Source organism: Hyaena hyaena, unplaced genomic scaffold, assembly GCF_003009895.1.
Source record: "Hyaena hyaena isolate Hyena2069 unplaced genomic scaffold, ASM300989v1 scaffold_1105, whole genome shotgun sequence".
Lineage (NCBI taxonomy): Eukaryota > Metazoa > Chordata > Mammalia > Carnivora > Hyaenidae > Hyaena > Hyaena hyaena.
The window spans coordinates 411,259-436,527 of record NW_024081739.1 but is presented as its reverse complement, the minus strand read 5'-3'; the positions used below and the strand labels follow the sequence as shown (position 1 = coordinate 436,527).

General features: G+C 38.3%; 1 protein-coding gene across 1 annotated transcript in view; it reads left to right on the top strand.

Moving 5' to 3' along the window:
- The first annotated feature begins 2,156 nt into the window (after positions 1–2,156).
- The window catches only part of RASA1 (RAS p21 protein activator 1), a 110,985-nt gene continuing 87,872 nt past the window's right edge, over positions 2,157–25,269 (top strand). The window contains exon 1 of the mRNA XM_039222343.1: positions 2,157–3,278. Coding sequence (XP_039078274.1) covers positions 2,755–3,278 — 524 coding nt within the window. The 5' untranslated portion in view covers positions 2,157–2,754. The remainder of the gene's footprint in view (positions 3,279–25,269) is intronic.

Here is a 25,269-nt window from a genome sequence, read left to right as displayed (position 1 = left end):
TACACCTAAAAGTAACCAGAAAATTATATGATTCAGTGTGTAACTAGTGTTGGGAGTGCATTAAATATTGGCTTCTAATTGGTAAAGAATTTTCAAAAGGGCGAAGAAGACAATTCTGCAAATTAGAGTAATGAGCCTGACTTGGAATCTTAGGAAGCATACAGATGATGTACGAGCACTCAGAGATCTGTGATAACAAGAGCTGGTCATAACTTGCCAGTCCAGTGTCCTACATTCAAAAGCTGATGCGGGTAATTGGGGTGGGAGTGTTGGAGGACTGGGATGGTAATTCACCGCGGTTTTCAAGCACAAGCTGTATGAAAATTTGTTGGCAGAGAAATTAAAAGAAAAACTGTTTTCAGGGAGACCACTGTAAGAAGTAGGACCGCATTATCATTATGGAATTACTTCATTATGCATTTTTTCATTTCACAACCTCCTTTCTAGAGTAGTCTGGGACTTAGCAACACAATACCTACTTCTCTTATCTACCTACTTAATGAATGGCATTGAGTTGGCTTTCTCATCTATTCTTTGTTTGAGAACCGATTTTTTGGTATTGCATACCTCCTTCTTAATCAGCATACTATAGTACAGTGGTTCTTAAATGTGTAAACTTGGAGGGCCTAGTTAAGAATCCTAGGATTTCTGAATCAGAGGGTCGGGGATGGAGCCAAGAATTTGTATTTCTAAGAAGTTCCTAGGATAATGCTGGTCTAAGGCCACTTTTGTGACTAACCCATCTTCACCCTTTCAAGTGGTACGCTGTATAAGAGGTAAGCACAATGTAGAAGTCCTTGGGATTACTTTTTAATCAAGTTGGTCACTGATTTGGCAGAGAGTGCTTACACAAACTTCTAAAGTGAAGGAAAATGTTTTGGGCGCACCTTGCCACTTCTTTTAGTGGTCTTTTCCCTTTTTCCTGAGCCTCTGTTATAGCCCCTAACCATCCCCTATGTGTTCCTCTCTTGGTTAGATCATCCTTAGCAGAGAAAACATCCATCTCAAAGACCAATATTCAAAGGTATTTAATGTGGGATTCCTCCTGAGAGAATTTTTAAAAAAATTTAAAAATTCAAAGGGCAAATTGCACATACTGTAATTTCAAACAATGGGAATGATTCCTCCTTCTATGTGCATGCATGCGATAGATTATATATATTCCTGCCTAAAAGACAAAACAACCCCATCTCTCTGGCTATATTTAGTGTAAGATACCAGTTTACTGATTATTTTTGAAGCTATGCATAATTGTATCTGGCACTTTGGAATCTTGACATTTGCCTTGTTCAAGGTTCTCTATGCTTCACATGTGCATTGTGGAGCATGCCCCGCGTGTTCTGCATGCAAATGAGTGTCACCCCTCCTCTCTACACCTCATTAGCACCCAACACACCTGCGATGGCACCGGTGTGTGTGTTGGGCGGGAATAGAGATACAGAGGTACGACAGGAGAGATGCTAATTGTGAGAAAGAAAACAAAACGTGTATTCTCAGAAATCCCACTTTACAACTATTATTTCCACCCAAATTTTCAACTGACTCCCTGTTACTTCCCTATTTCCTTTGAGTTTCAGAACGTAGTTTAAAATTTCACTTTATTTTTTAGTATGGGACGCAACGGAAACAAACAAAAAACCACAATAGTACTGCCTTGAACCTCGAAGCAACCCCTCATCCCCGGGCTCTGCGTCGGGTTTCACCACCGCTGGCTAAAGGTGTTATTTTTCTACCAGTCAGGAAGCAGAGAACTGGCTTGACCGCATCTTCCTTTCCCTTTTCTTGGGTTGCTTCCTCTCCACCCCTCCTGGTCCCTCCTGCCTCTGCTGCTTTCACGGCCACGTGCTCGGTCACCCAGTCCTCTCCGAACCCTCCGCCCATGTAACAAAACCCTGAGAGGCAGACGTGCCCTGCCGCCGGCGACACCCACGGGAGAAACAGCCACGCCGCCACACGCTCCAGCCACAGCGAAACAGCGAGCGCGGCCGCGCACCGCGCGTCCCCGCCGCTTCCTTCCCTCCCGCCGCTTCCTTTTCCTCCCTGCAGCCCCAGCGCCCTCTCCCCGGCTCCAGGAACGCGCCTGCGCAGAAGCTGCCCTCGCCCTCCTCCCCCGCCCTTCCTTCCCTCGGCTCCTCCGCTGGTGCCCCGCCTTCCTTTCTCTCTAGTCGGTTTCACTGAGTGCTCCAGGTTGGGAGCAGTGCGGTCGGTTTCCCCACTACCCCGCCCCCCTTCCTCTTTTCTCCCCACCCCTCCCATCTCCAGGACGGTGGAGGATGAAGCGGCTGCAGTGGCCCCAGCCCCAGCAGCGGCACCGGCGGTGGCTGCGGTGGGGGTGGCCGGAACTGGGGTGGTGAAGAAGCGGTGGCGGTGGCGGCGGCGGTGGCTGAAGGAGCGGCAGCCGCCCCAGCCGCTTCCTCTGCGCTTCCCTTCCTCTTTAGTGCAGCCAGGAAGTTTTTCACTTCTGTGCATGTGTGTGTGCGTGAGTGTGGGTGTGTAAGGTGAAGGTTCGGGGCGGCGTTTGTGCAGGCGTTGAGTTTTTTGCCCACTTCGCTTCCCGTAACCCGGGCAGCTCCGGAGCCTGGGCTGTGGCCCGAGGAGGGGGCGCGGCGGCGGGCTCACTCCTTTTGTTGTTGTTTCCTCCGCCTGGGGAGCTGAAGGGGGGACGCGCCTGGGTGGGGCGGCTCGGAGCCCGGGCCTGGTGGCCCCCGGGGCTCCCGGGCGAGCTGGGTAGGGCAGAGTAGAGCGGGCTTCAACATGATGGCGGCCGAGGCCGGCAGTGAGGAGGGCGGCCCGGTGACCGCCGGGGCAGCAGGAGGCGGCGCGGCCGCGGGCTCGAGTGCCTATCCGGCAGTATGTAGGGTGAAGATATCCGCGGCCCTGCCTGTGGCCGCCGTACCCTATCCTGGGCTGGCGGAGGCCGGAGTGGCCGGGACTCTGGCGGGCGGAGCCGCTTTGGGGTCAGGGTTCCTGGGAGCAGGGTCTGGGGCAGGGGCATTGGGGGGAGCCGGACTGTCAGGGGGAGGTGCTGCTGCTGGCGTGGCTGGTGCCGCCGCCGCCGCTGGCGGACCTGGAGGAGAGATGGGTCTCGCCAAGGGGACCACTTCGTTGCCTGCTGAGACCTTCGGGGCCGGCGGCGGTTTCCCTCCTCTGCCGCCTCCTCCTCAGCTGCCCCCTTTGGGCGCAGGCCTGGGAACGGTGGACGAAGGTGACTCTCTGGACGGACCAGAATACGAGGAAGAAGAGGTCGCCATCCCGTTGACTGCCCCTCCAACTAACCAGTAAGTCAAGACAGCTGTTCAGGGACTGGGGAAGCTGGCTCCTGGAAAAAAGTGGGGAGACCTACCTGGTTCTTTCGGCTGTGATTTGTTCTGAAAAGTTTTGAAGCTTCAGGTTCCGCGCGTAGGAATTTAATTTGATAACTCATCTTCCCTACGGGCATACTCCCTGGCGTCTTTGTAGATTTGTTACTCGGGGAAGATGTAAAGTTTTTAAGATGAGGAGCATGGGAAAAATGTGTATCCATTGAGAACCGGATATTGTTCTGCCCCTTCCAAATTGAGGTGGCGTCCTGGGATTCAGCTGAGCTTGCAGTTGCCAGGGCAGTCGTAGTTTGTATTAACCTGTATGTGTATTCCCAGTTGAAGCCAGATTATTCGTCAGAAGCTTTCAGTATACAAGTATTTGAATGACTATTGTACTGATGCCATTCGAAACATCCATTGGTCAGAATGCTTTGTTTCTGTGGCACTGCAAATCCCTATTTATGCCAATTGAAAGCATAGCGATGCAGAAAAGTCTTCAGATCACTTCTGAAGATATGGGTCAGCAAGAAAGGAAAGGGGATCAGTGAACTAACCGCAGCTGTGTTTAAGGGCCTGCCTTCCAACAATATCTGTAATTTATGCCAGAGAGCTCCCATTTATTATTAGTGTAATCTTTTATAGTTGAGACTTTGTAAGTACAATTTTGAAGTGAAAGAAAATTAATAGTGTGCGTCCCTTCAACACTTGGTTGGTGGCCAGTGCAGTGTTCTATTTGACAATTAGTTTTGACGGTGTATTGCAGAGTACATAGGGCTTTTTCACATAGTGAGTACTTTCCCTTTCTTGTTCCCTTCATAAATGAACATAGGTATGTATTTATAAAGGTGGACTTTGATGAGAGGAAAATCTTTTTTTTTTTTTTGATGAGAGGAAAATCTTGATGGTAATAAATACAAAGTGGTTAAAGATGGCAAAACTTTTTAAAAATCCCTCACATAAGTATTAACTGACCTTTAGAATTTTGACAACCTTGGTGTATCAGAGAAGAAAAGATTTGGTTCATATGTTGACATTCACTATGGACAATTGAAAGGTTTGTTTGCTTTGGATAAGCTTTGGCGGATTTAGAAGGGACTTAAAAAATGAATTAGAAAAAGATTCTGTAATACTAATCCATTTTTGACTTCAGGCTACATCTTTCGGTACTTAAAGTGGAAAAGTAAAATTAGCATTATTTATGTCAGCTACGATATAGCAGTATTGTGTTTCTGTATTGTTCAGTAAGAATTTAAATTTTTTGTCTGGTTTTATTACAACTTATCACGTTATGTCTTTGTTTTATAGACTTCTGAAGGTGTTCTGGAAGTGTGACAAATTTGAATTTTATAGCACTGTAGATCTTCAAACCTTTTTGAAAGAATCAAATATTTCATTGCCCTCTACATTGCTCAGTACTGCAGTTATAATAGAGTGCAACTTTGCATACTGAAAGAATAGCCTTATGTTCGTGTCCATAACTGAACTGTATTAGGCATATTTAGTGTATTCTAAATATTTAAAAAAAAATTTTGTAGAACAGTTTTAGCTTCACAGCAAAATTGGGGAGAAAATACAGTATTCCCATTAAATTGATAATAGTAAACATGAATGAGTACTTAGGAAAATTTGTGTTTGTGAGAAGTCCATTGTGTGAGATGTCCATCATTATTTGTATGTATTTGGGAATAAAAATAATATTTGTATGAGTGTATGAGAAGTGTTCTAAAAGATATCCTCCATTTCTAGAATGTTTTTCAAATTTGTCACTGAGAAGTACAAATTTCTCTCTTTTCTTTACCTTAGATATCAACTCAGAGTCACTGGAGGCAATACAGTGTAGTGGTTAAGCATGCAAATTCTGAAGTTAGACAAGATTTGGGTTGGAATCCTGACTCTTCCCCTTATAGCTGTGTGATCTTGGAAAGGTCAGTTTCCCCACGTGTAAAATGGGGATAATAATGTTACCTTCCTCATATGGTCGATTTTTAAGGTTTAATTAGAACCCAGAGTATTCAGCATAGTACCTGGCACATAGTAAGTGTTCAATAAGTAGTATCCCTAAATAACAGTAATAAAATTTTATTGTCATTAAATTGCCTACTCATTGTATTGGTACAGGGACTCCCTCACTAATTGTTACTTTAGAGAATGGTATGCGCTCCAAAGGCCTATCTACCATGATTAATTATTTTAAAAATTAAGACTTTTTTTAACGTTTATCTATTTTTGAGAGAGAGAGAGGCATAGAGAGAGGGGGTCAGAGGATCCGAAGTAGGCTCTGTGCTGAAAGCAGACAGCCCTTTGTAGGGTTCCAACTCAAACTGGGTTCATGAGCTGAAGTTGGATGCATAACCAACTGAGTAACCCAGGCGCCGCTAAGAACTATGACTCCTTAGGGTTTCCAACCGGTTAAGTAGGTTTGGAGATGGAAGTTCAGGTCTTTTCTATAAACTTCTGTTTTTAAATGGAAACCGAAAGTTTTAATGATTTGGTTAAATAATGTCAAATGTAAAGGTATTGAAGAAATGTTCTTGGACTTAATTGATATTTGTTTACTGGTGACTTAGTTATTGGATAGCATGATATTAAGGAGGCTCAGGTCATAGGTGTGAGTCCATAGTAGTTTGTTAGACTAGGGTTCCCTAGTCACAGAATTCAACCATGTATCCAACCAGTTTGGTGCTGTTGGTCACAAGAGAATCAAATGACAATGTATAGATAGACAAGTGCAAATATATTAATGCCATTAGTATTTTGTACCTTGTTTTTCTGTGTGCAGGATGAATCATTGTCGCATGTTTGTTACTGAGCATTTACATAAGTTGGGTTAGGGCCAGGGAAGTTTGTATAATTTTAACTATTACATTTATTTGAATATTTTCTTTTTCACAAATTCTGAGAAAAAAAATTAAAAAGCAAAGAAATTCTTCATATGTATTTTTATGCTATAGAAGCTTCTGTGTCTAAAACTAACAGATTTCTTTTTTGAGAGAGAAAAGTTAAAGGGTTTTGTTACTGATAGGCCTTCTGATTTTATGGACCTGTTCTTAGTGGCCTTGGTTATTTTTTGTCTCTTCTCTAGAGGTGAGGGGTGTTAATAAAGGAGCATTGTTCCCTTAGTCCACCTTCAGTTATGTAGAGACTTTTTAAATTTCATTTATTTTATATTTGAGAGAGAGAGCGCGTGCATACACGCCAGCAGGAAAAGTACAGAAGGAGAGGGAGAATCTTTTTTTTTTATTTTAAATGTTTTTAATGTTTACTTATTTTTGAGAGAGAGCGCACACGGGCATGCGAGAGAGTGGGGGGAGGGGCAGAGAGCGAAGGGGACACAGAATTAGAAGCAGGCTCTGGGCTCTGAGCTGTCAGCTCTGACTTGGGGCTTGAACTCATGAACTGTGAGATCATGACCTGAGCAGAAGTCAGACCCTCAACTGACTGAGCCACCCAGGCACCACAGACACAGAGAGAATCTTGAGCAGACTTTGCGCCCTTAAGAAGGGCTCTATCTAATGACTCATGACCTGAGCCAAAATCAAGAGTTGAATGCTTAACTGAGTGAACCGCCCAGTGCCCCTACACATAGAGATTTTAAACTGTCACCTGCAGTAGCAGGATGCCCTTGGAATGAATTCAGTCCACAGATCTATATTGCTTGTTCATGGTGTATTTGGAACGTTTAGTAATTATTTGCTACCATTTAAAAATAGGAAGATGTCACATTTAAGAAGTCTTAGTTTTTATTTAGCACACTTGCAAAATACAGGATTTGGGTCTACCTGCTTGCTGTTCCTGTTTGAGAGCAGATTGCTAGAGCTGAGTAATGGTTGCCCCTTTTAGGTGAGTTCTGAGCTCTAGTTTGCTGTAGTCTGTACCAGGCTTTCTTTGCCTTTGGGATTATTTGCCTGGAACATGGTGTAGCTCTTACCCTGGACCTAATATTTGGGCTTTTCAGGCCTGAAACTTGAAGGAAAAGGAAATAAGGAATGTAAGTGATACCTTTCTTTTCTTACTTAAAAAACATCTTACTAGCTCTACAAAAATAAAATCATAATTAAGCTAAATAATTATTAGAGGTTAATGTTAGGACATGTAGCGTTTATTAACTTTGTCACTAGTTGCATTATAACCGTGGGTGAGTCATTATTTCTTAATAAACATAGGGGTGAGAATTGCAAAGATTAGTTATGTACAGAGTGGTTGCTGATGAGGACCCAGATATTTTTTACAATATTTGTATGAATAGTAGAGCAGCGTAGTAGGTGCTTAATTTAAGGAGAATAAAAAGGGTTAGATGTCTTTTTCTCAAGACTTTCTTCCCAGGCAGTTATAGATCTAGTAGGAAGTTAAGTAAACCAACTACTATGATTCAGGTTAGTTTAAGATAAATATCTTTAGTGAAGTATGAGCAAAGGGTCATGAGCTTTAAAAGAATAAGCAATTTATATAATGAGGGTCAGTAAGTCTTTGAGGAAAAGTAGCAAGTATGGTATCCCGGCTACCTATTTTATACACAAGACCTTTTTGGTCCCCACACTTTTTGCCTAATGGTTATAACAGGTAAAAAAGACTTGGTGGTTACATGAGTATCAACTTTTGACCCTGAGTGAAGAGTCTGTCCTACTGAACTCTTAATTACTTACGTGTGGTCTGGAAGGGGATTGAAAGAAGTGTCTGTAGTTATTGAGAATACAGAGCACAGCCCAGGCTAGAATTGGTTTGGATCATTGATTAGGCACTTGGGGGAAACCAGTCAGACATTATTGACAGATAAAAAGAAAAAGGACATCTATAAATTAGGAAGAAGAAAGGGAAAGCAAAATGTAGGCCTTTCTGGTTGCTTTACTCTTGAGTCTTTACTGGCCTTTAGGGGAGATGAAAGAATGCCTTTAAGAGCAGCTCTGATACCCAAAATAATACCTTGATAGTGCTGAGGGGGATTTATAATAGTTATTAACAATAACTGTTATTACTGCTGGCATTTCTTGGTTGCTTAGTACCTAACAAGAACTGTTCTAATTGGCTTACATGTGTTGGTTTAGTTATATATTGCTTTACTCCAAAACTAAATGTGTATTTGTTCTTGATTCTAGTTGATCAAGGCTTGATGGGGACTGCTGCTTGTGTCATTTGTTGGCTATAATATCCAAGGAGGCTTCTTAATGCTGCCTCAGCCGGGATGGCTGGAACAGCTGATGGATATCTGGGACTGTGACTGCCCCCACTCCTTGTATCCGCCTCATGCAGCCTTCCCCCTTAATTAGCTTGAGCTTCTCCACAGCACGGCAGCTGGGTTTCATGAGGCAGCATTTCAAGAGGACAAGCCTCTCTGTGCCAACACTTACCAAGCCTCTGTGTTCTTCAGTGTTTACTGATGTTCCAGTGGCCAGTGCTAATAAACATGACCCAGTTCAGATTTTGTATGGGTGGGACTGCATTAGTACCAGGAGGTGAGATTTGTTGAGGGCACCATACTAACAGCCTACCTTGTATGTTTTCATTTACATGCAATCCCAGATAATACTAGAATAGGAATGGTGAGGGATGATTTGGGAGAAAGGACAAGTACTTAGAAGTTCTTCTCTTAGGCTTGACATGCTAAATTGTCTTTCATTAAATGATCAGATATCCTCACAGTAGGTTTTGTTTCTGACCACCATTATCTTAATTTAAAACCAGATTATGGAGTATGGATGCTGGTTATGGCTCATTGTTTGAATGTGCAGTGTATATATGGTAGGTGTGTCATCTTGAATCACTTGCAATACATTTCACTTGTGGGCTAAATTAGAAACATCAGATACAATTTACTGGAAACTTCCCCCTGGGTCTAATCATATGTCAACAGGATTTGGGGTATGGTTTTAGGCATTTCAGTGATTAAGTGACTTTTGTAAGACAGGGAACATTTTAGGGGGCAGAAATATAAAAGAATATACCGTCTACTGGAAAGATGCGGCATTAATGATAGAGACATAAGATGATAAAATTAATCTTACAGATGTGTTATATAGATACATTTTTCGAATTAGGGGATAGTTGTGGAGGAGTTTAAAGAATGAAAGTTACTGAAAAATAAGTTGAAATTTCATACTGTAATCCTCTTACTGGAGTTTTACAGAAAATTTGATTAGTTTTTATAGTCTTGTTATTTGATATTATAACCTTACAAAGTGGTATTCATAGATGCATAGTATTTTGTTGATAGGTGAAACTCTGATTTGCCAAGATGCAGAAGCAGACTGGCAGGCTGCCCATATGCAGAAGTAGAGTGGTTTGGTTAAGGTCACATGGCTAGGTAGTGGCAAAATTGGGACAGAATCCAGTTCCCATAATTTTTCAAATATGTTTAGATTTGAGTAATATTTATAATGAATTGGGGGGGGGGGAGGCAGAGGCCCAGGATTGACTAGTCCTTTGCCATTTGCTAGGTACTTTACAGAGATTATTTTGTTTAATTCTTGCTGCTACGCAGTGAGAATAGGTATTCTCATTTTTAGTGTTCACAAAACTGAGTGACGGAATTCTAATGCAAATACTATACTTTTTCCTTTGCCTTGCCTCCTTCCATTAAGTATAATACGCACACACATATATGCACACGCATATAAAACATATACTTCAGGGCTGGCTGGTCACTGGGTATTATGGACTGAATTCTGTCCCCTTAAAACTCATAGGGTTGAAGACCTAACCCCCAATGTAGCAGTTTATGTATAGGCCCTTAAAGAGGTAATTAAGATTAAATTAGGTTATAATGGTGGGTCCATAATCCTCTTGGACTTTATAAGAAGAGGAAGAGACATCAGGAGTGCACATGCACAGAGAAACGAACGTGTGAGTTCATCATGAGAAGGTGGCCGTCTGAAGCCAGGGAGAGCAGCCTCATTAGAAAGCACCTCTGCTTTCACTTTAGTCTTGGACTCAGCCTCCAGAACTGTGAGAAAATAAATTTTTGTTGTTTAAGTAATCCAGTCTGTGGTATTTTGTTATGGCAGCGCAGGTGGCCATATCGCTATCTGATAATGATACACTAGGTAACGCTGCTTCATTTTTTTATTTCTATCTTTCACTGTAGGAAGGAAAAACTTTTCTTATACTTTACCTTCTTTATGTGTTAGTAATTTTTGTCTCCTTTTTTGTCTAACTTGTGTTGAAAGATGGCAAAATTATTTAAATGCATGTCTGATTTTTATAGTGTGAAGAGATCCTATATATGACCATGGGTGATAGCCATGGAAAATCCTGTGGAGGAGACATTTCTCCAGCCAAATTTCTGTATTCACTCTGTGTTCATTGTTGTATTATTCACTGTTATTTTTTCATGTATGTATATGTGCATATCTTTTTTATTATTTTGTCTGGATGTCAGTAAGATAAATACATGATCAATGTTTATCAAGCTAGATTATCAGTTTATTACAAAAGATATAATTCAGGATCAGCCAAATGGAAGAGAAGCATGGGGCAAGGTATATAGAAAAGGGTACGGAGCTTCTGTGCTCTCATTAGGTATGCCACTCCTCAAGCCACTTTCCCGCCTCCATGTGTTCAACAACAGGAAGCTCTCTCAATGTTATTTTGAAATTTGCTTTCTCCTATAAATCTGTCTGAAGCTTAAGGGAAAGACCTACAGAGCTCTCTCTCAGCTCTTCTAAGTCTTCTTGTAGGTTCAACCTACTAGACTGCCTTCACAGCTAAGACACTTCTATAATAGACCATATCTCTTTTCCATCCATGTCTGTCTACCTACCTGTTGATTTATCTCTCAGATTTTTAAGTTAAACTTTTAATTTTGAGGTAATTGTGTAGATTCACATTTAGTTGTAAGAAATAATAAAAAGTGTGTGTCCTTCACTCATTTTCTCTGAGTGGCAACATCTGGTATGACAACTAGGAAATTGACATTGATTTAATTCAGATCTCATTGGCTCTGCGTACTGTCGTGTGTGTCTTATGTGTTTAGTGTGCATTTAGTTCTGTGCACTTTTATCACATACTTCGATTTGTGTAGCCATCACCACAGTAAATAGAACAGTTACATCACCACCAGTATTCTTTTTATAACCAAACTCACCTCCTTCCTCCTCTTCCTCATCTCTAACTCCTGGCAGCCATTAATCTGTTTTTCATTTTGTCATTTCAGAAATGTTGTGAAACAAAACACAAAAAACTCCATTGTACAGACGCAGTCATATAGCATGTGACCTTTGATGATTAGCATTTGTTATTCAACATAATTCTCTCAAGATTCATTCAAGTTGTTGCATGTATCAATACTTTGTCCCTTTTTATTTGCTGAGGAGTATTTAATGGTATGGATGTAGGACCGTTTAGCTATTCACCCATTGGAGAACATTTGGATTATTTCCAGTTTTGATTATTAGGGGAAAAAAAAGCTGCCATAAACATTTGTGTTTATGTTGTCATATGAACAAAAGTTTTCGTTTTTGTCAGATAGATGCCCAAGAGTGCAGTTGGCAGGATTGTGTGGTAATTGCATGTTCAGTTTTATTAGAAACTGCCAATCTATTTTCTAGAGTGGTTGTATCCATTTACATTCTCACCAGCAATGTAGGAATGATCCAGATTTTTTGTATCCTCACCAGCATTTGATATGGTCATACTTTTTTATTTTAGCTATTCTCTTAGGTGTTTAGTGATCTCATTGTGGGTTTTTTTTTTGTTTATTTGTTTTTTGGTTTATTTTTGAGAGTGTGTGCATGGAGGGTCTGAAGCAGGGGTGGTTGGGGAGGGCTCCCTGCCGACAGCAGAGAGCCTGATGTGGGGCTTTAACTCAGGAACCATGAGATCATGACCTAAGCCAAGTCTGATGCTTAACCAACTGAACCACTTGGGTGCAGTGGTTGTAATTTGTATTTCTTTAATGGCTGAGGATGTTGAAAATCTTTTCTTATGCTAATTTGCTATCTGTATATCCTGTTAGGTGAAATGTTCATGTCTTTTGCCCAATTTCCAATAGGATTGTTTTATCGTTGAGTTTTGACAATTCTGAATATTAGTCATTTGTCTGCTATGTGCAGATACTTTGTTCCATTCAGTAGCTTGTCTTTTTTCCCCCCTTTTAATAAGGTATTTCTATGAGCAAAAGTTTTTCACTTTTTTTTTTTAAGTTCATTTATTTTGAGAGAGCGCAGGCAGGGGAGGGAATTCCATACAGGCTGATCAGCCTCAAACTCCCAAACCATGAGAACATGATCTGAGCTGAAATCAAGAGTCAGATGCTTAACTAGCTGAGCCACCCAGGTGCTCCAGAAGTTTTTAATTTTGAGGAGGGTTAATTTATTAATATTTCCTTTTGTTTGTGCTTTTGGAGGCAGGTCTAAGTAAGAACTCTTCACCTAGCCTAGGTCTCAAAGATTTTCTACTATGATAGCTTTATAAAAGATTTTAGTTTAATGATTTAATGTTAACTCCGTGATCTGTTTTGATTTCATCTTTATAAAAGATAAGATGTTTAAATTGAGGTTCCTATTTTGCCTATGGATATCCAGTTGCTCCAGCACCATTTGTTGAAAAGGTAAACATCCTTCCTTTATTGAATTGCTTTTGCGCTTTTGTTAAAAATCAATTGGTCATATATATGTGGCTTTACTACTGGGTTCTCTGTTGAGTTCTGTTCATTTACTTGTCTGTATTTGCTGATATCACACTCTTGGTTACTAGGGCTGTGTAGTAAACCTTAATACCAGGTAGAGTGGTTCCTTTCACTTTTCAATATGGTTTAGTTATTCTAAGACCCGTTTCTTTACATAAAAAATTTAGAACAGGCTTGTTTATATTTGGACCAAAGCTTGTCCACACTTGTACAAAAACCTTGCTTGAGGCTTTCAAAGGAATTGTATTAAACCTATAGATCATTTTGGGGAGAATTGACATCTTTGCTGTATTGACATGCCTTCATTCTTTGAAGTCTTCTTTGATTTCTTTAATCAGTGTTTTGTAGCTTTTGGTATATCAAATCCTATTGTATACTTATTGTTTTTTTTTTTTTTAATATTTTTATTTATTTCTAGGAGAGAGAGAGAGACAGCGTGAGCAGGGGAGGGTCAGAGAGAGAGGGAGACACAGACTCTGAAACAGGCTCCAGGCTCTGAGCTGGCAGTCAGCACAGAGCCCGACGCGGGGCCCGAACCCACCAACCGCGAGATCATGACCTAAGCGAAAGTCGGACGCTTAACCGACTAAGCCACCCAGGCGCCCCAACTTATTGTTAAATTTATACTTAATTATAAATATTTTTGTTTTCTCTGTAGCAATTTTGTGAATATTGTTATGTTTTTTATTTCAGTTTCCACATGTTCGTTATTAATTCATAGAAATAGGATTGGGGCGCCTGGGTGGCTTAGTCGGTTATGCGTCCGACTTTCGCTTTGGTCATGTTCTCGCGGTTCGTGGGTTCTAGCCCCGCTTCGGGCTCTGTGCTGTCTGCCTGCTCAGAGCCTGGAGCCTGTTTCAGTCTGTGACTCCCTCTCTCTCTGACCCTCCCCTGCTCAGGCTGTCTCTCTCTCTCTCATAGAAATAAATAAAAAAAAAAAAACATTAAAAAAAAAAAAGAAATAGGATTGATTTTTGCTTTAGTCCTGCATTCTTTGACCTTGCTAAAATTACCTTGTAGTTTTTAGAGGCTTTTTTTTTATATAGATTTCTTGGAATTTTCTATATAGACATGCCAACTGCAAATAGGGACAGCTTTCTTTCTCATCTGTATGTCTTTCATTTCTTGCCTTATTGTAGTGGCAAGAGCTTACAGTTCTGTATTGACTAGAAGTGGTAAGAGCAAATATCCTTGCTTTTGTTCCTTGTCTTAGGTGAAAAGCATTTAGTATTTCACCGTTAAGTATGTTTTTAAAAAAATGTTTGTTTATTTTTGAGAGAGAGAGAGACAGAGCACAAGTTGGGGAGGGGCAGAGAGAGAGGGAGACCTAGAATCCGAAGCAGGCTCTAGGCTCTGAGCTGTCAGCACAGAGCCTGATGATGGGCTAGGACTTGTGAACCAAGAGATCATGACCTGACACTTGACTGATTGAGCCACCCAGGCACCCCAATATGATGTTAAGTATAGGTTTATTTGCGGGTAGTTGGGTATTCTATCAAGTCAAGGTAGGTTACCTGTCTGCCTAGTTTACTGAGAATTGTTATTACTAATGGATACTGGATTTTGTTAGATTCTTTTTCTGAGTCAGTTTATATGATAGGATTTTTTTTCTTTAGATCGTTGATATTGGAGACTACACTGATTGTTTTGTTTGTTTTAATGTTGAACCAGCCTTGTATACCTGGAATAAATTGCATGTGGTTATGATGTGTAATGTTTTCAAATATTGCTGAATTTAGGTTGTTGATTTGTTGAGAATTTTTGTGTCTAAGACATGAGAGATAATGGTTTCCAGCTAGTGATATCTTTGTCTTGTTTCAGTATATGGGTAATTCTGGCATCACAGAATGAGCTAGGACACTTTTCTTCCTTTTCTAATCTTTAGAAGAGTTTGTGAAGTATTGGTATTCTTTAAATATTTGGTAGAATTCTCTGGTGAAAAACATCACAGCCTGCAATTTTGTTTTTGAAATTTAAAATTATGAATTCATTTTTTAATAATTATAGGATTATACATAATACTTGGTTGAATTCTGATAATACAAATGGTCCCTGACTTAAGATTTTTCGAGTTTATGATGGTGTGAAAATGATACACATTCAGTAGAAACCATACTTGGAATTTTGATCTTTTCCTCGGCATAGCCATACATGGTAGGTTTCTTTCTCCTGATCCTGGGCAGCAGCAGTGAGTCATAGCTCCCAGTGAGCCACACAGTCATAAGGGTAAACAACCGCAACTGATACACTTAAAAGAATTCTGTACCCTTAAAACCATTCTGTTTTTCACTTTCAGCATAGTATTCAAAAATTACATAAGGTATTCAACACTTTTTCTTTTTTTTAGGGATTTTAGGATAGGGGTTTAAGATTATTGATTTGAGACCTTTTTTCTCATGTAATAAGCTCATGTAATATACCTTTTTACCTCTTGACACTGCTTTAGTTGTATCACACATCTTTTGATTTTGTGTCTATGTTGTTTTTTCTTTTTTTATTCAGTTTTGTGTTTCTTTTTTAATTTACTTAAAGACTTTGATCCATGCGTTGTTGGAAGTGTGTTAGTTTAATTTCAAAGTATTTAAAACATTCTTTAAAATGTTTTATTTATTTTTGAGAGAGAGATAGAGATGGTATGAGCAGGGGAGGCCAGAGAGAGAGAGGGAGACACCGAATCCGAAGACAGACTCTAGGCTCTGAGCTAGCTGTCAGCACAGAGCCTGACGCAGGGCTCGAACCCACGGACAATGAGACCATGACCTGAGCTGAAGTCGGACGCTTAACTGACTGAGCCACCCAGGCGCCCCAATTTCCAAGTATTTTGAGATTTACTGGTTGTCTTTTTGTTACTCATTTCTAGTTAGAGTCCATTATGGTCAGAGAACATTTTTGTACAGTTTCAATGCTTAAAATTTGTTGAAGTTTGTTTCATGGACCAGGATATGGTCTGTTTTGGTGAGTGTTCTGTGGATGTTTGAAAAAAAAAAAACAACTAAAAACACATTTGGCTGTTTTTTTGATGAAGTCTTCTATGTATGTCGTTTGATTTTCTGTTTGGGATTTCTGTGGGTCTCTGAGAGGGGAATCTTGAAGTTTCCAACTATAATTAGTCTATTTCTCTTTTCCCGTCTATCAGTTCTTCATGTATTCTTCATGTATTGTGTTTTGTGTGTATCATTTAGGATTGTTATGTATTCCTGATGGATCCATCCTTTATCATTATAACAGGTTCTTTTGTTCTTAGCAGTTGCTCTTGCTTTAAAGTTTATCTAATAATGAGTGGTGCCTGAGTGGCTCAATTGGCTAAGCATCCCTCTGATTTCAGCTCAGGTCATGATCTCACAGTTGGTGGGTTTGAGCCTCCTGTTGGGCTCTGTGGTGACAGTTCAGAGTCTGGAGCCTGTTTCAGATTCTGTATTTCTCTCTCTCTCTCTCTCTCTGCCCCTCCCTGCCTTGTGCTCTGTCTCTCAAAAATAAATAAGCATTGAAATTTTTTTGAAAAGAAAAATTTATCATCTAATGTTGATGATATAGCTACACCTGCTTTTATTTTGCTTACATGCATCTTTTCTCATATTTTATCATGTCATTTTAAGTGAGTTAATTATAAACAGCCTACTTATAAAAAGCCACCTGGGTTATTTTTTTCTTAAGTCCACACTGCCAATATTTGCTTTGTTTGGTGTATTTTAACTATTACATGTAGAGTAATTCTTGATACGAGGACTTATTTAAGTTTTTTTTTTTTTAACGTTTATTTATTTTTGAGGCAGAGAGAGACAGGGCACAAGCTGGGGAGGATCAGAGAGAGGGAGACACAGAATCTGAAGCAGGCTTCAGGCTCTGCACCGTCAGCACAGAGCCTGAGGCAGGGCTTGAACCCACGGACCGCGAGATTATGACCTGAGCCAAAGTCGGATGCTTAACCGACTAAGCCACCCAAGGCGCCCCTTTAAGTTTTTACTTTAATTCCAGTTAGTTAACATACAGTTAATTTCATGTGTACAGTATAGTGATTCAACAATACCATACATCACTCAGTACTCCTCACTTAAAAGTGCAGTGCTCTCCTGAATCCCTATTACCTATTTAACCCTACCCCCCACTCCCCTTCGCCTCTAGTAACTGTCAGTTTGTTCTCTATTAGTAAGAGTCTTTTTCATGGTTTGGCTCTCCCTCTTTTATTCCTTTTTTGTTTGTTTTGTTTCTTAAATTCCACATATGATTGAAATCATATGGTGTTTGTCTTTCTCTGACTGACTTATTTTGCTTAGTATAATACTCTCGGCTCCATCCATATCATCGCAAATGGCAAGATTTTTTTTGTGTGGCTGCATAATATTTTATACATATAAATACCACATTTTCTTTATCCATTCATCAGTCAGTGGACACTTGGGCTGCTTCAGTGTCTTGGCTACTGTAAATAATGCTGCTTATAAGGTAAGGTTGCATGTATCCCTTCAAATTAGTGTTTTTATATTCTTTGGGTAAATACCCAGTAGTATGATTGCTGGATTGTAGTTTTATTTTTAATTTTCTGAGGAACCTCTATACTCTTTTCTACAGTGGCTGCACCTGTTTGCATTCCCACCAACAGTGCAGGAGTGTTCCTTTTTCTCTACATCCTCACTAGCACCTATTTTTTCATGTGTTAGCCATTCTGACAGGTACGAGGTGATACCTCATTGTAGTTTTGCTTTTCATTTCCCTGGTGGTGATTATGAACATTTTTTCATGTGTCTGTTGGCCATCTAGGTGTTCTTTTTGGAGAAATGGCTCTTTATATCTTCTATCCATTTTTAATTGTATTGTTTTTTGGATCTTGAGTTTTATAAGTTCTTTACATATTTTAGATATTAACCCTTTATCAGATATGTCATTTGCCGTTAGGGCTTCTGCCATTTTGTATTCATTTCTTGTTTTTTCTCTCTCATTTCTCTGTTTCTTTCTTCTTTTTATGGGTTACTTGAACATTTGTTATTGTTTCATCCTGATGTATTTGTAATAATTTTCAGATATATCACTTTGTAGAGTTTTCTTAGTGGTTGTACTGGATATTAAAATATTGGTATGTAGCTTACTGAAGTCTATTGGTATACACAGTTTATCAGTTTGAGTGGAGTGTGGAAAGTACTTCTCCATTTAGATTCATCTTTACCCTCTCATTTTGTAAATATCATTGTTTTAACTGTTTGTTCATTGACTGAGTACTGATCAGATGGCATGAATATATTTTTCTCTTGTGCTAAAATATACATGACCTAAAATTCACCATTTTAATCATTTTTAAGTAAACCGTTCTGTGGCATAAAGTACATTTACTTTGTTGTGCAGCTGTTAGTCATCCATCTTTAGAATTTTTCCATCTTGCCCAGCTTAAACTCTGTACTAATTAAATACCGACTGACTTGCCATTTCCATCTCTCCCAACTCCTGGCATCCACCATTTTACTTTGTTTTTGTGAATGGATTATTCTAGGTACTTCATGTAAGTGGAGTCATACAGTATTTTTTTATGATTGACTTATTTCACTTCATAAAAGTTTTCAAGATTTATCTGTGTTGTAACATTTATTGGAATTTTCCTTTTAAGGCTGAATACTGTTCTAGTCTTCTCCCACATTTTGTTTATGCATTTACCTGTTAATGGACACTTACTTGGGTTACTTTTACCTTTTTGCTCTTGTGAGTGATGCTCTTTGAACATGGTGCACAAATAGCTTTTCAAGTCCCTGCTTTCATTTGGCTTCTAGGTGTACCTAGAAGTGGAATTGCTGGATCATATGTTAATGCTGTGTTAAGTTATTACAGAATTGTCATACCATCCGTGGTAGTGTCTGCACCGTTTTTACAGTTCCACCAGCAGTGCACAAGGATTCCAGTTGCTCCACATTTTCACCATTACTTGTAATTTTCTGTTCCTTTCTCCTTCTCCTTCCCTTCCTTTTCCTCCAGTGTCCCTTCCCCACTTTCTCCTCCTCCTCCTTCTTCTTCATAGTAACCGTCCATAATGTACTATCTCACTGTGATTTTGACTTGTATTTCCCTAATAAATCAGCATCTTTTCATGTGTGTATTAGCCATTTATAATATCTTATTTGGAGATATGTCTGTTTAAGTCCTTTGTCCATTTTTTAATCAATTTGTTTTTTTTGTTGTTGATGTTGAAATACAGGAATTGTTTATATGTTCTAGATATCATTCCTTTTTCAGATAAATGGTTTGCAGATATTTTCTTCCATTCTGTGAGTTGCCTTTGTGCTCTGTTGATAGAGTCTTTTGATGTACTGAAGTTTTTAAAATTTTGATGAGGCTCTAACTTATTTCATCCATCAACTATGATTTTAAAACTGCTTGAGTAGAAGGGTAATCTATTGAATCCATAGTCTTTACTGATATTCTTGTTTTTCCCATTGTTCTTTCTTTTTTCTAATGTTCCAAGATTCCTTTGATCAATTAAAAGAAATTCCTTAGCTGTTCCTGAAAGATACATTGTTAATGACAAATTTAGTGTTCCTTTGCCTGCTTATGTCTTTATTTCCCCTTCATTTCTGAAAGATAGTTTTGTCAGATATAGAATTCGTGGTTGACAGTTCTTTTCCTTGAGCACTTGAAAAACTTTTTGTTTCTATTGTCTGACCTTTGTGGTTTCAGATGAAAAAATTTATTATGTGAATTCATGTTCCCTTATAGGTACTGCATCCTTTCTTTGTGGTTGCTTCCAAGATGTTTTCTTTATTTTCAAATGTGAAATGATGATTTGGCCAGATGTACTTTCTGAGTTACCTGTTTGGGGTTCTCACTTGAATCTGTAGGTTTTTGTTTTTCTTGAAAGTTGGAAGTATTCAGCCATCATTTTTATGGATACATTTTCAATTCTACCCTCTTTTTTCTCTTTATGGTACTCCAGTGATAGGGAGTGGTATATTTCATTAATTGCTTCATAGATCTTTGAGTCTTTGTTAGTTTATATTCAGTCATTTTTCTCTTGTTCAGATTTGGTAAATTGATCTGATTGTTTCCTATTTTAGAGCCCATCCAGTAAGTTTTTTTTCTTATTATAGTTTTCAGTTATATTATTTCTAATTGTATTTTTTATAAGTTCTATTTTTTAGCTTAGGTTTCCTATTTTTTTAGTCCTTTTCAAGAGAATTTTAATTGATTGATGAAGAGTTTTGATGATGGCTACTTTCAGATCTTTGTTAGATAATTCTAATATGTAATTCATATCAATGTTGGCATTTGTTGATTGTCTTTTTCTCTTTCCAGTAGTGATTTTATTGGTTCTTGGTATGATGGTGATTTTTGATTGTTGGACATTCTGTCCATTATTAATTAAAAAAAATTTTTTTTTCAACATTTATTTATTTTTGAGACAGAGAGAGATGGGGCAGAGGGAGAAGACAGAATCCAAAACAGGCTCCAGGCTCTGAGCTGTATATATATATATATATATATATACACACACACACATACATACACACACACACGCAAACGCACATACATACATACGTACATATATATATAAAGGAACTATGTATATTTCTGTCCCCCAAATATATTTATAACTGATACTTATAGATATAAAATATAGTGTGTGTGTTTATATATATATATATAAATATCTATATAAAATATATATATATATATATGAAGAAAGTGAAGTAAGAGTTTTAGGTAACTTTCTCAGGTCACAAAGCTATCAAATGATTCAAGCCAAGCTTTTGATCCCTAGATCTGTACTTTAAACTACTATGAAACACTCTGTTGTGTTAATTTTTTTTTAAACCAGGTAAGATAGATTGTTTCTTTCTTTCTTTTTTAATGTTTTATTTATTTTTGAGAGAACACAAATGGAGGAGGTCTAGAGTGAGGGGGACAGAGGATCTGAAGTGGGTTTTGCCCTGACAGCAGCAAGCCCATTGCTAGCTTGAACACAAACGGTGAGATAATGACCCTAGCTGAAGTCAGAGACATGCAACTCACTGAGCCACCCAAGTGCCCCTAAGAGAAATTGTTTCAGTAGGAGAATGAACTTCTTTGAGGTGGAATCATCAATACATTTATAATATTCTTAAAATATTTTGAATAATGTTTTAGTAGTTCACCATTTATGTTTATACATATTTGAATTTGTTTAGATACATACATATATTTTGAAAGATTATCTTAGGTAGTAGAGAAAAGAGTTTTGATACCTCTGTTAATGCTTTCACATGGATATTTAAATACATGAATACCTCCTTAAATTTCAATGCAAAGCAATGATAGGCCTTTTTTTTCCTTTATAGGTTTGTATCTCCTTTCAAGAACAGTGGTGTTTTTTAAAAAGCAGATCCTTGTTAGCTTTATTTCTTGAACAACTGAAAAGAAATTCTTCCTCATGTTATTTTCATTTAAGTGACTCATTATATACATACAGTGACCTTGGTTGTTTATCTGTATCAGTTGAGTTTTAGTATAGCTGTTTAAGCATGAATTCAGAGGAAATTCCTAATCACTGGGTTAAATAGTGACTGTATGAAAGCTTAAGCAATATTTTACTGCCTTTTAGTTCTTAGCTAAGAAAATTAATCCAGATATCTAGAGTGGAATTGCTACTGTACTTACTTATTTATGGGACATAGTAATGCTTTTGATTGGTGGTAAGAGAAATAGAATTTAAAATCGTCTTCAGTATGGTTGACTTTGGAACAGTATGGAAGTTGGGGCACCGACTCCCTGCATATCAAACTGGTGTATAAATAACTTTTGGCTCCCCTAAAACTTAATTACTGATAGCCCACTGTTGACTGGAAACCTTACTAATAACATAAACAGTACATTAACACATATTTTGTATGTTATATATATTTTATACTATGTTCTTAAGCAAAGTAAGCTAGAGAAAACATTACTAAGAAAATCATAAGGAAGAGAAAATATATTTACAGCACTGTTCTATACTTATTGAAAAGAATTTGCATATAAATTGACCTGTGCTGTTCAAACTGTAGTTCTTTGGTATCCTGTATGAGTTGTGTCTATTTGTCATTGCTGGCAATTAAAGACAAGTTAACTATGATTTGGTGGTTTTTTTTTTTTTTAGCCATTACATAAATTTCTCTTGAAATTCAGGAGAAGGGAACATAAATCTCACACTGATAAGAGATTGATCCTTTAGTTAATACTAAAATTCCTGAATATCATCCTCAATGTTTTCATATGAAACCATTTTTGACATAGTTTTATTTAAAAAACTTTTTTAAAAGTTTTATTTGCTTGGAGAGAGAGAGAGATGGAGAGAGAGAATCCCAAGCAGGCTCTGCACTGTCAGGACAGAGCTCTATGCAAGGCTTGAACTCATGAACCGTGAGATCATGACCTGAGCCAAAACCAAGAGATGGATGCTTAACCAGTTGAGCCACCCAGGCACCCCTTGATGTAATTTTATTTTTTTCTTTTATGTAATAATTTTTTTGATAACTTACATCCAAGTTAGTTAGCATATGGTCCAACAATGATTGCAGAGTAGATCCTTAAGCCCCTTACTCATTTAGCCCATCCCCCCTCCTACAGTCCCTCCAGCAACCCTCTCTTTGTTCTCTCTATTTAATAGTCTCTTATGTTTTGTCTCCCTCCCTGTTTTTATATTATTTTTGCTTTCCTTCCCTTATGTACATCTGTTTTGTATTTTAAGGTCCTCATATGAGTGAAGTCATATGATATTTGTCTTTCTCTGACTAATTTTGCTTAGCATAATGCTCTCTCGTTCCATCCACGTAGTTGCCAATGGCAAGATTTCAGCCTTTTTGATTGCTGGGTAAAACTCCCTTGTATATATATACACCACATCCTCTTTATTCATCCATTGATGGACATTTGGGCTCTTTCCATACTTTGCCCATTGTCAGTAGAGAGGCTATAAACATTGGGGTGCATGTGTCCCTTCTAAACAGCATACCAGTATCCCTTGGATAAATACCTAGCAGTGCAGTTACTGGGTTGTAGGGTAATTCTGTTTTTAATTTTGTGAGGAACCTCCATATTGTTTTCCAGAGTGGCTGTACCAGTGCAGAGTGGCTGCACCATTCCCACCAGCAGTGCAAAAGAGATGCTCTTTCTCCACATCCTCGCCAACATCTGTTGTTGCTTATGTTAGCCATTCTGACAGGTGTGAGGTGGTATCTCAGTGTGGTTTTGATTTGTATTGCCCCTTGATGTAATTTTAAAAGTGAATAGAAAATACCTAGTATTTTTATTTTGATCTTTTTTTTTTTTTAAGGAACCTATGTGATGTGATAAAAGAACATTTAACACTATAGTATCTGAAATCATATAGAATCTTAAGAGTGCTGTGGAGTCATTAATACCTTTTAACAAAGTAATATTAATATTTATGAAAATGGTATTATTTACCTAGTGAAAAGGCCTGTGAGTGAGTCCAATGAAGAAAAATTGAGATATAACAGTTTGCAGACCTCTCGTGATATGCTTTAAATGCCATGCTAAGGAGCTTGTGCATGGTAGTGTGAAATCCAGAGAGGAATCTCAAAACAATTGTTCCTTTTTTAAGATTTCAATCATTTGGGCTTTCTTTTATTCCTCCTACTCCTATCTAAACATTTATGAAGACTGTTCTTTTCTACCTCCTATATTGCTTCCAAACCTATTTTTTTTCTTTTTTAAATCTCCTGTGGCTTCAAACCCTCATTTTCTCTTTTCTCATATTGGAGTACTTTGTTAATTTTCTCCTTGTCCCTGATCTCTTTCTCTGCCAATTAATCACTTTTTTTTATCAGTAACTTCCAGAATTCTTTTTATTTCATCCAAGTAAAAATTAAGAACTTCATTCTACATTGAGATACAGAATTTATCTGTATGTGAAACTACAAAACAATGAAACCAAAATGCATGAAATGTACCCTTTTTAATTACTACTTAGGATGCATCCTATTTTCTTTTTAATGCTCTTCTGTTCTACATAAACATACTGGTAGAGGGTAACTGAATTTAATTGGAGACTCGCATTAGCATGAAAGGCTGCTTTGTATTAATTGCCAGTCTGATTTTGTAAAAACAGTTTTTACCATGTTTTTTCTTGAAACCTTTCCTTCCATGAGTCTATATCATCTGGAGAGTAGTGACTTTCCATTCTCATTTTGACCATGACTCACCAAAAAGAATAGATGTTTTACATCTGTGACCATGTACTCACATGTAAACAGACATTTATAATAGAAACAAAAGTTGAATGAAAAAAATTTACCCTTACTACCTGTGATGCACTCTTATTTGCTATTCGGTTCTCATCTTTTTCACTTAAAAAAGTGCTGATTGGACCTACAAAATTGATTCTTGACCCAATAGTTTGAGACCTGCAGGTTGAGGACATACATACATACATAAAATTAAAGCTGACTTTAGTATGACACACAACACCATCTTACCCTGTTCTCTGATTTTACATATTTCATGAATACTATACTGTTTATTCCTTAAACTTGACCTGATATTTTTTCTCTCCATTTATCATGTCTCCTGGCTGGGGTGCCTTTTTCTCTCTCTTGATATTGTGACAAACTCTTATTCATTCTTCTGAATATAGCTGGAACATTACTGAAAGTGGTGTATCATAACAAAAATAAAGGTTTCTTAAGCAGTGACAACAATGGTTTCATCAAACAAATTTGGGAAGAAATGTTTTCTCAAAGAATTAAACTGTGGTATCTTGATTAAATTAACACAGGATGAATGAAAGATGCTTTCTGGTTAGAAAGACCTAGCAGTCATAATGGGCTCATAGAAAATGGAGCCATATTAAGGTTAATCTTGTCATTGATCATCTCCATTCAGGGGAGTAGCCTTTTTTATTTTTTATTATTTAAAAAATCTTTTTTAAATGTTTTATTTCTTTCTCTTTTTTTTTTATTTATTTTTTTTTACAAATAGTTTATTGTCAAATTAGTTTCCACATAACACCCAGTGCTCATCCCCACAAGTGCCCTCCTCCATGCCCCCCCCCCCCACATCCATCAGTCCTCAGTTTTTGTCAGCATTCAAGAGTCTCTCATGGTTTGCCTCTCTCCCTTTCCCCCACCATTTCCCCCCTTCTTCTCCCCCTTGTTCCTCAGTTAAGTTCCTCCTAATCCTCCTATACGTGCAAACATATGATATTTGTCCTTCTCTGCCTGACTTATTTCGCTCAGCATAACACCCTCAAGGTCCATCCATGTTGCTACACATGGCCAGATTTCATTGTTTCTCATTGCCATGGAGTATTCCATGGTATAGATAAACCACATCTTCTTGATCCATTCATCTGTTGATGGACACTTAGGCTCTTTCCATGTTTTAGCTATTGTG